Raw genomic sequence first — 14940 nt, forward strand, 5'->3', positions numbered from 1 at the left:
TAGATAGATAGATAGATAGATACATAGGAAGATAGATAGATAGATAGATAGATAGATAGATAGATGGAATGTTACAAAGTACATTTACTCAAGTACTGTACTAAAGTACAATTTTGAGGTACTTGTACTAAAGTAGAGTATTTCATTTGTAGTACATGAGTTTGCATTTAACCCTTCTTTATAGTTCTACTCCACCACATTGTTTTGTCATTAGTAACTTAAGTTACTAATGACTTTGCAAACATATTATTCTAAAATCAAATCAGTTAATACATGATGGTATATTATTATAGGTTAAGCTAGCAGTATATAAACATTCTTTCTTTTTAACTAGCTGCAACATTAAATTATTGCACACATTACAGTACACAGTAATATAATAAATATGATTCTGCAAAATGAACACTTTTACTTTTAGTATATTTTGATGCTGATGCTAGTTTTGAATGTAGTACTTTTACCTGTAAAGTAAGAGTATTTCTACACTGTGGTATTGTATTTAAGATCTGAGAGCTTCCACCACTATGCATTTCATAGTCACACCGTGAAATTAAAGCCACATCAAGGCTGATGGCTGGTGTCTGGCTGATGGAAATGCATGGTCACACTTCATTTTAGTGCAGTGTTGAAACTCAGCTTCCCATCCAGTTATCACTAACAACTCCAATGAAATTCCTCAGTTACTGATGTACATTTTCCTGGAACTGTAACAAAAAACAGCAAAGTGAGACATGGATGAAATGCTTAAACCACGGAGGAGTTGTGAAGGCTGTTTTTTACACAATCACTTGGGTGGTATTCCTATCGAGAGTGACTTTCACTGCGTGCTAGCAGACAGCCTCAGTTAGATGGTGCAGAAAACTAATTCATTCATAATTTCCCTGGTGTCTGATTCAGCTTTGGCTGGCATTTATTACTGTAACAAACTCAATCCTTCTTCTTGTGAAGCGATGACTATGCTGGTCAGACATGGAGGTCACTTCTCATGAAAGATCTGTTATTATCATTTTGTTCGTGAATGTCCTTGTTTTAAAAGATTTTCAGATTACTGGTGGTTAAAATCACTGACAGCTTTAGGTTTAACAAATTATGGTACAATTTTAATAAAGAAGACACTGCCAAACACATTCAGCTGAATTTCTTTATTCAGAGGGTATATAAAAGGCTGCTTATAGAATTTTTGTAAGGAGCCTTTATAATTATAAATATTTCAGAAAATAATTCTACTTTGTCTGCTAATACTGTGAGATTGAAACGAGTGCTTTAAGTATTGCGACATCTTGTTTATGTGCATCTATCCATGGCAATTAACCAACACTAAACATTTTTACAGTATTATTCTAGTTTTGGATTGTTTTCTCTTGTTTGGCTTAGATTTAGTCATTTAATAGAGTCTGCTGGACTTGTTTTTCACACCTTAAAATCCTTTTTTTTAGATAGATTTTTATTGATCCCAAAAATGGGAAATTATACATAAAATAATAGGATACAATGTACATGAAATAATAAATAGGATAGAATACAAGAACAAATATTTAAAATATATACAAGTTAGGAATAAAAATGTACAACTACTTAAATAGTATTAATAAAGATGTAAGTAAACCTATTGTGCAAGTTGCACTTAGTGCAAAATGTTCATTCCTTGAAGACTTCCAGCTGTTTTCTCATTACATTAGTGACGTACATGTTCTGGTCTGAGGCCGATGTGATATGCCAACGATCCATTAAAGATACATATGCAGCAACTACCGATACACTATGATATGATCCACCCCTGTATTGCCATGCAGTGCAGTTTGACACAATGCTAGTCAACGCAATGCAAAAGAATATAATGCTATGCAATTCAAGTTTGATTTGATTTTCTTTGTTTCTTCTTAAGCAAATAAATTGTGTTGCTAAGCAGCCTGCTTTGGGCTTTCATAAGTTGGCAGAAATACTTTCACTTCCATTAGGTGTATTTAGCCTATGAAGGACAAATGAAGAATTACAATTACAATATAGACAGAGATTACAATATATTATATGTATATATGTTCAACAAAAAAGTAATATGTGTGAATGTGCGATACTCTTCGTAACAGCCTAAATGCAGGTCAGTGTGTGTGTGTGTGTGTGTGTGTGTGTGTGTGGTCTGACAGTCAGCGCTGTGATGAGTAACACAAGTTACAGCAGGAAGAGTAAAGGAGAAAGAGCATGTAGCTCTTCCTCCATGTTGCTTGTGCATAGTGTTTAAAGAAATGTGTTTTCATTCATTGAGTTGTTACAGCTGGGAGCTGGATGGGACTGTGTGTGTGTGCGCGTGTGTGCATGCGTGCGTGCGTGCGTGTAAATTGTCAGGTGTGTGATTGTGCTTATAAGGGTGGCAGTAGCTTAGTGTGAAATGACTTGTCTTGAGAACTGGAGTGTGGCAAGTTCAGGTGCAGGTTGGACCATGTTACGGAGTGTGGACTGGTAGCTGGAGAGTTGCCAGTTCACCTCCTGGGCACTGCCGAGTTGCCCTTGCGCAAAGCACTGAACCCCATACTACATGAAGGGCCGACTATGTGGCAGCCCCATCACTCTGGCATCTCTCCAATGCATGTGTATGTGTGTGTATTTCCCAACGAGTCCTCCAAACCATATGACGATACAGGACCTTTATCTCTAAACCAGAGACCGCTGTACACGTCGTTAACTTTGTGAAACGGGGCGACCTCTAGCTCCCCCAGTCGGGTGTGTGTGTGTTTATAAAGTATTTCTTTCTTTATTTCTCTTTCTAATTTTCACCTGTGTCACCCTGAGAAAGAGTGGTGTGCAGTTGATGCATGTTGGTCTTGTCTTTTCTAGTGAACAGTAAAAAACAATTTCAAAACACGAGTGACTTTCACTGAGAGAACATCCGATGGCTTCCGTTCCTAGACGGTGACTAAAATGGATTTACTGTAACAGCTGTTGTTGTCAGCCACCATCGCACTGCCTGAGAACAGTGTGAGACTATGACTATGTTGGCAGGCTGGACAGCGGTCTTAGTCAGTAGATCTAAATCTAAATAGATCAGTTCAGTGAGACAAAGCATTCCCAAAGGGCTGGTGGTGAAATACACATGGGTGATATCCTCCAAAACAGCTTGTCATAGATTCTCAAACTCTCTGAAACTAATTGAGACATAAACAGCAGTCTCTTAAAAGATGTCTCCTCGTTTGGGGTTTTGATGATGGTGTTGAGATTTACATGTAGTGACTGTGAAGGTGGACGTATTTGCATTTATGTTTCTGCACTTGTTTATTCATGTTTTCCTCACCTGTCCGTAAGGAACAACATCTATTTAGAGCTAATAATATAATTTTCATAAAGAAGACTTTACTACACAAAAATAGCAGAATGTCCACTTTATAGAAAACATAAAAAGACTCATTCAGGTGAAATAAAAAAATTGAAATATTGTGAATCAAATTATTTAAAGGGGCCCTGTGCAAAAAACACATGTACCTTTAATGTTACCTGTTAACCTGTAACCAGTACAGTGAATGGAAGCCTGTGAGGCTTTATCTGCCATTATGCTTTACTGAAAAAGGATATGTATTTTTAATTCTTGTTATGTTCGCATAGAATAGTGGACCCAAAATGCAGAGAGCAGGCAGGTAGGCAGGCAGCAGGTTAGAGCTCGAGGATTTATTTAAACAAAAGTCTACACAATAAAAGGAGTCCAAAAATACAGCAGGCAAAACAAAAACTCACGGACGAGAAGCCTGGAGTGAACACGGTTGAGAAGCTGACATGCTGACAAAGTCCAGAAGGGACGCAAACACACCAACTGATTGGAACAAACACAACACAAACCCTAACCCTAACCCACCCCCCGGGCAACCTGCTTGTCGTATGGTTTGAAGAACAATTTGCATTAAATAGCATTTATGAAAAAAATCTCATGTTTTTTATGATGTTAAATCTTGACCCAGAACATGCTGCGGTGAAGCCCTACACTTCAATGAGAAGAGGCAGAACATTTTACGAGGAAATTCATAAATTGATGACAACCTCAACCAATCAATAAAGTTGAGTTCCAGCTGTAGCTTGTGCAGCCACGAGCTGTGTGGATGGGAGATAAGGACATTTCCCCATCGATAAGCCACTCACTGATCACCTCGGCACCCCCTGACCACTCTGTTCCTCTCGTGTTGTACAACCCACATCCACCATTACAGCCTGACTGTCTCTCTGGGCTCTGACGGCTATAATTGGCTCTGTTGGCCTAGTCTGGCTAATGCATTATGAAAGCTCCCCTGGCCTGGCTTATCCTCCGACAGCGCTCACAGGTTCATACCTCTGTGTCACCGTAACATGTTCTGTACATGCTGAGAGCCTTAGCAAAAGCCCAGTTGACATCCACAGACTGCAGTGGCAGAAAGAGAGGTAGAAAGACAGAGAGGAAAGAATTGCTGTCACAAGACTAACTGCCATCAGGAGGAATCACAGAGACATTTCTAGGTAAGACTGTGTTTGGATGGACATTTGTATACATGGTTCTTTTTTCAATACTTTTTTTCAATAGAGGACACTGTTTGACACCATAGAGGATCATGTGTACAGGTCATGTTCTTTGTATTTACGTATTTCTTTTTTGGTATTTGGGAGTTTTAACAACCTAAGGGGAGTTTACATCAGAGCTACAACAATTAATCAATTAGTTGTCAACAAATAAATTAGAGGCCAACTATTTTGATAATTGATGAATTGGTTTGAGTCATTTTTTAAGAAATACAAAATAAAAGTAAAAATTCTCTGATTCCAGCTCCTTAAATGTGAATATGTCCTAGTTTCTTCTCTCCTCTGGGACAGTAAACTGAATATCTTTGAGTTGTTGACTAAACAAGATATTTGAGGACGTCATCTTGGGCTTTGGGACATTTTTCACCATTTTTCTGACATTTTATAGACCAAACAACTAATCCATTCATCAAGAAAATAACCAACAGAAGCAAATAATCAAAAGTTGCAGCTCTAGTTATTCCACAACTCTGAAGGTAATTCTATTTTTTTCAGATTCAATATTTCTCAACCAGGATTCTGTTTGTGCACCAAAATGTTATTCCTGACAACATGATGAGGGCTCTGAAAACACATTTAGATCCTCATTTTGGGAGAAAAAAAAATATATGCTTTATTTGTCAGGTCTCTTTCTCTCTCTTCTCTATTAATATTATATTTAGAAGGTTTCTGGAAAGTGAAACGTTACAAATAGAAAAACATAGCTAGGGGAGACCGGGGATAGTTGTAACACGGGTCAGATTGTAACACGTCCAATTTCTCCAATCAGGAACAAGTTGCTCTGTTTAGTCCTTATTACACATGTGAAGAAGTAGTCAGCTGCAAATATGGCTTGACCCCAAAAAAATTCTAACAAAAGATTTCTCAGTAGTTTACAGTAGTATCAGATGTACTTAAAAACATACTAAAAGTTTACCAAAGTTTGACTCCAAGAAAGGCCCCATTTTCAAAATGGCGGCCGTCATGGCTTTAAAATGACCATTACTCCTTTGTATTCCTCCTAGACCAGGAATACTGGTGCCTGATACATGTTTTGGCCATGTAATATTCTAATTAGCATATTTGCATGATAGATAAGTGATTACAAGTACAATTATATATTAAAGCAATTGGTTACAAGCATATTTATGCGAAAAACAAGGGCGAATACAATTACATACAATTTAGTAATACAATTTCCCTTAAGCAATTGCATATTTCTCCTTTCTCATATTGTTTTGCCTAGTGTTGGTGGTTTCTGTGGTTCATAAATATTCTTTTGATTCCAATAAAGAATAAATTCATTAGAACTGTGTGGTACTGTAAAATTAGTCAAAACAGGGCTGCCATGTGACAGCTCAGTACCGCTAACCCCTTTTATTTTTTTATATATTTTTTATATGTTTCTTTTTTTTTTGCCTTTTGTTTTTGATATTTTTGTAATACTTTTCTTATTTATACATATCTTTTTCTATTTTCTTCAGTTGTTTCCTTTTATTCTGGTTTATTTTTGATACTTTTTTGCACTGTGAACTTCACTAGATTTATAATATAATAATAATAATAATAATAATAATAATAATAATAATAATAATAATAAGCTTTATTTGTATAGCACCTTTCATACACAGAATGCAGCTCAAAGTGCTTTACATTTGGAACATTTAACACAATAATAGAGAATAAAATAGTAATAAAAATAATACAACTGGAGGCTAGCGCATCATGTTGTTGGAGAAAAGTCAATCAATAAATTTACCAAAAATAAACCCAACTCACAATATTCTTCAACCAAACACATGAACACATGAAGAAATAAAGTAAAATATAAATGATAACAGTCATATGTCCATAAACAATTCCATCTCTTGATGTATATAGTTAGTAACATTCAGTTACACAACACAAGATAAAAATGTAGAATTTATTTTTTTTAAATATTCACTGAGCTCACTTGTCTGATGTACAGAGGCAGGGTGTTCCATAGCTTTGGTGCATAGTGGATAAAAGCAGCTTCTCCACTTCGCTTGTAGAGCACTTTGGGTATAATTAAAAAGTTTTAAAGGTTTTAAAGGCAGTCGGAAACATACCTGTTTCTAATGAGGTATTTATTATCTTAAGAATAAAAGGGGCCAAACTGTCATATACGTTTTTGAGAAAACTAGTAGGGACTGGATCCAAAGCACATGTTGAGGAGCCGGTTTGAATTATAATCTTGCTAAGCTCTGATTGCGTAATAGTACTAAAAAATCTTAATTTTGGGGGGATGTTTTTGTGTGTACTGTCAAACTTTACCTATATTGCTAATAGCCTCCCTTATAGAGATTACTTTGTTTTTAAAGAAGTCTGCAAATTCTTCGCATCTTAAAGAAGATGCCTGACTTAATGTGTCAAATGGTGTTTGATGTAGCAGCCTGTCAATGGTGGAGAACAACATCCTGGAGTTTCCACTATTTTCAGCAATTACCTTAGAGAAGTAGATCCTTCTCTCACTCCAAACAGCTCTATTATAATTTGCTATTTTTTCTTTTAAAATGGCACGGTGAACTTGTAACTTAGTTTTTCTAAGTTACAGTTTGTCGTCACACTCTATCTCCCATAGAGGTTGATTATAGTGATTTTCACAATTCCCAACTTGACATGGTCCACAAGCAGGCAGGCATGGTAGTCCATATGCCCTGCAACTGCACCGTTGTGTTCGGCAGGCAGTTGTGCAATTACAGTGGATCATCTGCAGGAGGCTTTCTGGGGCAGCAGTCTTACTGGTCATAACTGGCAGGAACCGGTTGTCCATCAGTTTCCATCCCCAATCCACTGTGTTCATGTCACCTTCCTTTCCAATCCACACCACGATCTGGAAGTAAACTCTTTGGCAGTGGTATTTGGTTGAGGAGGCAGACGTTCTGGGGTAACAAATGATTTGGCGGTAACGATTTTCTTGCTAAAAAGGTTGTAGCGCAAAGAGGCAAGTGAATTGCTGCTACCTTGCTTGAGGTGGGAGCAGAAACACATTTACACAGGACTGGATGGTTGATTCACCATTCACAAGTTTCTGGAATGCTGCCAACACTAAAAGTGTGTAAAGTTGTATCACATCCTGTGAGGGCATGAATAAACAGCAACTGGGAACACAAGTCACTACCCAGGACTTGTTTCATCTCACTGATGTTGTACACTTCAGTAGCTTTGGACTTGTCTGAATGAAAATAGAGGCCTCTATTGTTCGTCCCAGCATAGTAGAGGAGAAGAATGAGTAAGTCTTTACCCTCCCCTATCAAGGTTTTGGGCTGATGTTCTGAGGCCTTGACTGCAGCTTTGACAATGTCCATGTCTGCATCACCTGATGCATTGATAGCAGTGCAGCCCTTCTTCTCCAGCTCCTCGGTCATAAGATTAAAAAGTCCTTGTTTGTTGCAAGATCTGGAAAGGAAATCATCCTTTCTTCCCACAAACTCAGTCTCTGCATTGAAGTTAACGATGGGGTGAGTGTTTTCACCACGTCTCTGATGCGTATTGTCTTTGATGGAAGGACCTTCGCTATAACCATCAAAAACGATCGTTGCTTTACCATAATGGCGTATGGTAAAGTCTGCATATGGTGGAGTGCAATTAGACCGTAACTGTCACCCTTTTTCCATGCCAAGCGGTGAACCAGGGAGCCACCGTCAAGGACATAATGCTCAGTTGGTGGGATGGAATCCAGGACAGTTTTGTTAGATTTCTTTCTTGAGAACTCAGTGACTGCCTGCGCTAGTTGGGGCTTGTTGGCTTTACAGAAGATCTCCTTGCCTTCGAACAGAAAATGAGAAATGAAAACTGTCCTGTTCAGACATGACATCACCTTTATACTCAAAAACATCTATAGAGGATGCATTACATATGTATTACCTTATTCAAATTGAAATGAGTGACCATTTTAGAGAGTTCACACACAGGCCTCTGTTTGGGCTAATTCAGAGTTGTTTATGATCAAAGTTATACAACTCCAATTTAAGTTACTTTTGGGTGCAATAACTTTTACACTGAATGTCAAGTCTGTGTTTTAGCAAAAAAAAAAGGGTATGTGTCCAAAAACACGTACTGAGTAGGAGTTACATGACATAGTCTAAACCGTTTACATCTCTGGTTCACCCCAAACAAAGATAAAACCCTACAGTAATCTCACAAAATCATGTATTCCATAAGTATGTAATCATATTACAATGCAGTGCAATTTAGACAAGTCCAATGGATTCATAGACCCAAAAAACATGGGGTTAGACACCAAGATTACTTGGCTAGGTCAAATAATGAAGGAGTTAGGATATTTTAAGGGCTTCCTGTCCATCTTGGACGCCATCTTGAAATTTACACCTTTCTAGTGGTCAAACTTTGGTAAACATTTAGTATGTTATTAAGGACACCTAATACTACAAAAAACAGCTGAGAAACCTTTTGTTAGAATATTTTTAGGGTTAGGTGTTTTTTTTCATATATGCAGCACCCTGTGACTGACCCATTTTCAGTTGCAGAGATATCAGCTACACCATTTAATAGCAGACACATGGATCTAGTTTGTATCACATTTTGAACCCACTGGCTTAAAAGAGCTCAAAGATACAGACAGAAATGTCAAAAATGTTACAACTATCCCCGGTCTCCCCTACAATGTTTTGAGGAAGTTACGTTAGTTACAGTTCAGTGAGCTGAGTTTATAAGCAGCTGTTGATTTTTTTTAGATGAATATTCCCCAAAAGAACTGGTCCATTTAGATTTAGATTTATATAAATTATAGTAAATAATCAAAAAGCTAACTAAAAAACTCCAAATAATAATAACACTTTTGGCGGCAGGGTGTGGGGTTGGGAATGAATGCTGCAGCCATAAAATAATATTCCAAATACATGTCACTATTTGGGATTGGGATCTTTACATTACAGACTACTCTGTCTTAAATTTTGACTATTGCCCTTTCAGGTTCTTCCCATTGATTAAATCCATTTAACTCTGCCATTACTGCTATAGCAGAGATTTGTGTAATTGCCAAACTGGTTTATTTCTGTTGTCATTTTCAGTAACTGTAATGTTTAAAGATATATAGTTAAACACGGAGGTCCGACCTGTCTGATGTTTCTGCTGTGATTATTTCCTGTCCTGTATTGCTTTGCTAGCGTCTCTGATAAACCAAATCTAGCGTTAGGAACAGCAACATCTCACCCCCGGTCTGACCGACTGCTAGTTGAATTGAATTTCCCCTTGGGGATCAATAAAGTATCTATTTATCTATCTATCTAGTTTGGGGGGGTGTCATTTTCTTTAGTCTGGGGCCCAACAGGTAAATAAGGGCTCCAACTTGATGTTAGTGAAAGCGTTGACATATAAAAGCATCAAACATGACATGAGTGTTCATCCGTTAATTTGTTTGTATGTGATGCAGGAATTTTTTTACCCGAAAGTTATTGTCAACAAACACTGTGATTGGTTCTATAGTCTCAAAGAGGGAATGGCTCACAGGAGTGCAGGATATCCTTTAAAAAGATAAAAAGATGGAATCACCTTTGATGTTCACATCACAGTATCACAATAGCAACATTAAAAGACATGCGTTCCTCTGCAGGATGAAGCCCAGGTGCCTCCTCTCCACGGTGGACAGACTTCCCACCATCAACGAGATGCAGGAGAGCAATGCAGAGGATGAAGACGAGGATGATTCCTCACACACCATGGAGGAGTATGTGGACTCCATCAGAGAGCTCTCCCAGCCGGCTCCCTACCCTCTCCACGGGCCCCTCAGGGGTCACCGCCGCTGGATGGTGCGCACATGCCCCGGGGTAACACCTGTGGCTCCATCTACCTACGCACCCTGGATTCCAGTTGAACTCTCAGATATATCACTTACTTTAACTGACCAAACAAACTGCGATTCACCACTGTGTTTTAAACAGAACCTGCTGGACATGTTGGTTGCACAATCCCTGTTTGCAGGCCTGGTGTGAGCCAAAGGAAGGATTAACGGGAAGAACAGACTGGATTTACTCAGCTACCCCTGCAGCATGCATGCTTTGACATCAGCTCCACGTTGCATGATTAATTTATGTGTAAGAAGTAATTGAGTACAGCCACTTTCCAAAAGTGATATGTATTTCCTTTGAAGTGCTAAAAGAGTGCAACACATGAAACAAAAGATGAAAAGGGAAAAATATCAAGGGCAGAACAAACAAATGAGCAGCCTGAGGTGTGAGCAAACTAAGTGGTTGCGTAGGGGCCCTCAGCCACCAGGGGGGCCCCAAACAAACGGAAAATGTCAACTCTCTTTGGGTTTTGGGTCCCGACGATTTCAATATATTTAAGGATACACTCCCTGATTTTTCCTACGAGACTCATCTGAGGGCCCAAATATGGAAGATGTAAAATTACATTATAAAAGTTGGGTGGAGCCCCCAAAATGAACTGAAAATGTGAAATCTCTTTGGGATCTGGATCTTCTTTTAAATATTTAATATATTAGATACTTTGCTTTCAGATGCTGCTGAGAGACCAACACTGAGGCAGATCTAAAATGAGTAAATTAAATTAAGTAAAAAGGTGAAATCACATCCGTATATGTAAATCCTTTTTATGTCTGCAGTGTCATAAGGAAATTAATTTTTGTTTAATAAATAGTTTTTATTATGACATGACTTTTTCATGCTGTAATACCTATACCTATAACAATGTGTATTGTATTTCACTTCATTTCCTTTTGATTTGTTTTAATTTAGGCATTTTAAACATCTTGGGCTGGCCCTGGAGATGAGATGAATGAAGCAATAAAGCACATTCATGATCCCTGCACTGTACAAAAGTTTCAGTTATATTCTGTGTCTTTAAAAAACATTTTGTTCAATATTAAATAAAACAATTGTGAGAAAAACATGACTCACGCTTCAGCAGTGACTTTGTTCCTTGACATGTAAACATCCCAGCGGCCTTTAAACACTGCTGTCCTTCATTATCTTTTGAGGCTGTGCTTCATGTTCAAACGTCTACTTTTAGTTTCTTTTTCCCTGAAGTTTTGTGACCATGTGGAAATGCTCTCCAGCTGGGTCTTGGCAGGAATAGCCAGAATTACGTTCAACAAGCATGTGGTGAGGGAGGGAGGGAGTCGAGCAGCCACCCTGGAGACGCTTCCACAGAACAAGCCTGCAAGTCTTATACTAACTGACCCTAAATTGCTTGTACACATTGTGCAACACTGCATGCGTCAGGCACACAGAATGGAAAAATGGATATATAACTCAAAAAGATGAATGTCGTGCAATAACATTAAGGTGCTTCATGGTAATACCTTGACTCATGTAGTCGGTGGATAGTGTACAGATAAGAAAAGACTTATGTGCCGTAAATTATTATCTACACTCAATGTTGCACAACATTTACAGAAAAGTGCAACTTCAGCAATGCGTCTGTTGACAACATTGGATTTGCTTTTAATTGAATCCACAGTGATGTTGAGGTGAAGATATCATCTATTCTCCAAAACTCATTAAATTACAAAAGGAATGGGTTACTGTGAGCAGCGCTCTGCGTTAAGATTCACAGCAGCGTGCCAGAGGAGTGATATAAAACAGATTTGCTGTAGTTGATTCAAAGTTTGGCTGTAATATCCCAAAGACCTGTGTGATGTGAAAACACTCACAAGTGTGGCTTTAAATATTAAATACTACGGTAGCCGACAGGGGCAAATGAACTGCAACTTTATGAAACGCACGCAAATAGACAAAACACGAGCAAATTCAGAAAACATCTTCATTAATTTGGCAACACATGCACAGCATTTAGCAAACGCGCTGCATATACACACAACACAACCAAATACACAAACACGGTGCAAATACAGAAACGATGCAAAAAGAAAAGCACACAACCCCCGAAAACAAATGCAACAAAAAAACGCTGCATCCAGATTACACAAGGGAAGTCCTCTAGGCCTCTAGGGGGAGTGCTGAGTGGAACAGCTTGATTTTTGACCCCACGGGGAGAGAGCGCTCTGCCTTTTTATTACCACGAGTTTACAGACACGTCTCTGCTGATTGGGTATCAACTGTGACCTGAGCCAATGACCTATAGACACACCCACCAAGCGAGAGAAAACATATCTCAAACATAGACTTAATATTTACAGTCTATGATCTCAAAGCAGTTGCACACCGTTTCACAACGGTGCACACAGTTCTGAGATTGAACGTGTCCCGGCTCTCTCTCTCTCTCTCTCTCTCTCTCTCTCTCTCTCTCTCTCTGTGGGGTCGAAAATCAAGCTGTTCCACTTAGCGCTCACCCTAGAAGTCTGGAGAACTTCCGTTGTCTGGATGCAGCGTTTTTTTGTTGCATTTGTTTTCGGAGTTTGTGTGCTCTTCTTTTTGCATCGTTTCTATATTTGCAGCGCGTTTGTGTAATTAATTGTGTTGTGTGTATTTGCAGCGTGTTTGCTAAATGCTGTGAATGTGTTGCCAAATTAATTAAGATGTTTTCTTAATTTGCTTGTGTTTTGTCTATTTGCGTGTGTTTCGTTAAGTTGCAGTGCGTTTGCCCCTGTCGGCCACCGTAAAATACAGCTGAAGAAAGCAGAAAGATAAAACGAGCTTTGTGTCAGAAAATACTGCAACATCTCAGCATTCATCAAGAGAATCCATCTCACAAACTACTAATCATCTGCATGAAATACAACAATTAAACATTTAGACAAATTTGAGCATGAAGACAACATTGGATTCATATCTGCAGGCTCCAGTTTAGACATGAACTGCAGTCATAGAAGAGAAACAGGTTTTTGTGTGGGTGCCTTAACATGTTTCCTGACAATCTAACAAAAACAGTCACAGAACATTTACTTTGCATCTTATTATTTCACAAGACAGAGTGCTGCACTGTTCAGGTTAATCGGAGCATAAATCATCTCTAGGTTGCAGTCTGAGTTCTTCTTATTTAGCTCTATCGTTTTGGCCCCTGATTCTGAAAGGAGATCTATAGCTTGCTCTGTGGGTTGGTAGTTCCAAAAGGGTTTTTCCAGCCTTTGGTGGAAGGCTAAAATTTGGCATGGAGGTCAAGTGTTTGTTGTGCGTGTATGAATGCATGAACGTGCGGACGCATGGGCGTACTAAATCACAGCTATTGCTAATTTGCACTTTAAAAAAAATGCTGTTAGCATCACAAATTAAATTCCAATAATCTACTAACCTACAAAACCTACAGCCAAAAACTTTGGGAAGATACCCAGTCCTGGGGCAACGCATTCTTATGAACAGGTCCGTATGATATCGTACGAAAATGTATGCACACCAAAACGTAAGATATCGTACGAAACTAGGAGACCGATGGCTGGTCACGTGACGCCGGCTACAGTGGCCGGTTATGAGCTCCATGACGCCGAGCGGCAGCTGCTAGTTGTTAAAAGTTGCCCTGCCACACGTATTTCATTACTTTGTTTAAAGTTCTGCTATGGACTCTGTACATTTTTTGTGGAAAAAATGCTTTGGTTACCTTGTCTCAAGCCATTCTAGCGTGGTATAGAAAGCCTGCAGGAAGACTCGATTTGTGTCATTCAACGAGCTAAGCTGCTTGACTCTGATTGGCTAACAGTTAGCCAATGAGAGCCTGGCTATCAGCATCCTTTACCCAGCGCAACTGGGAGAGCTCATGAATAGTAATGAGCTCAGGCAACACTACGTCAGACTGACCAGCTTTTGTAATTGGCCTGATTTCTCAGCTTATTTCTTTTCAGTGGCTAGAGCTGACAGAGGAGGTAGCAGATCATTTTCACATTCACGACATAACACAAACACATATGGCCCTAACATATTTCAAAAAATACAAGTAAAAACGGTTTTGTGTGGCAGGGCACCTTTAAGTCGCTACAGAGCTTCATGACGCCGGCGACCGACCTTGGTCACAGCTCTGCTGTATCAGTGACAGTTAGTAGATATGTTTAGCTGCTGCAGAGCTCTGCGATACCGGCTACGGTGCTCCGCATGGTGCTCCACAAGGTGCTCCTTCATTCCCGGACCCCGCTACAGAGGTTAGCCTGTTTATGACATGTTTACCTGTATCCTTCTGCTGGTTCAAAATCGCGTCCACATCTTGGCAGCACCCACTAACTTCCACAGACCAGCTCCATCCACAGACCAGCTCCATCATTCCAGTTAGAATCAATAATAGACCAAACAAATTGGTGAAGCCACTATGTAATAACAACTACTTAACTGATAAGACAGTGAATTTGGTAGGGCTGGACCCGAATATTTGAATATTCATTCGGTGGGTTGGTATTCGATTTGAAAATTTGACATTCGAATATTCTTTTTTTTTTTGGTTTGCACAACCTGGCATCCCCCTCCAAACGGTTCTCATTCGCGCTTGAATATGTTCGAAATATAATACTCTCTTTTACATTTTTAAAAATGTAATCACAAA

The 14940-nt window shown here is 39.0% G+C and overlaps 1 protein-coding gene across 1 annotated transcript; it reads left to right on the forward strand.

Moving 5' to 3' along the window:
* Nucleotides 1-4288: 4288 nt before the first annotated feature.
* On the forward strand, nucleotides 4289-11420 carry si:ch73-6k14.2. The gene is made up of 2 exons (XM_036000504.1): nucleotides 4289-4473; nucleotides 10109-11420. Exon 2 carries the CDS (start codon nucleotides 10110-10112, stop codon nucleotides 10485-10487), a length of 378 nt encoding a protein of 125 aa, XP_035856397.1. The 5' UTR covers nucleotides 4289-4473; nucleotide 10109; the 3' UTR covers nucleotides 10488-11420.
* Nucleotides 11421-14940: the final 3520 nt, after the last annotated feature.

The sequence above is a fragment of the Sander lucioperca genome, chromosome 4, assembly GCF_008315115.2.
Source record: "Sander lucioperca isolate FBNREF2018 chromosome 4, SLUC_FBN_1.2, whole genome shotgun sequence".
NCBI classification, from domain to species: Eukaryota; Metazoa; Chordata; class Actinopteri; order Perciformes; family Percidae; genus Sander; species Sander lucioperca.

Excerpts from the sequence above, each read along its gene's own strand:
- si:ch73-6k14.2 (XM_036000504.1), top strand. The coding sequence starts at position 10,110 with ATGAAGCCCAGGTGCCTCCTCTCCACGGTGGACAGACTTCCCACCATC.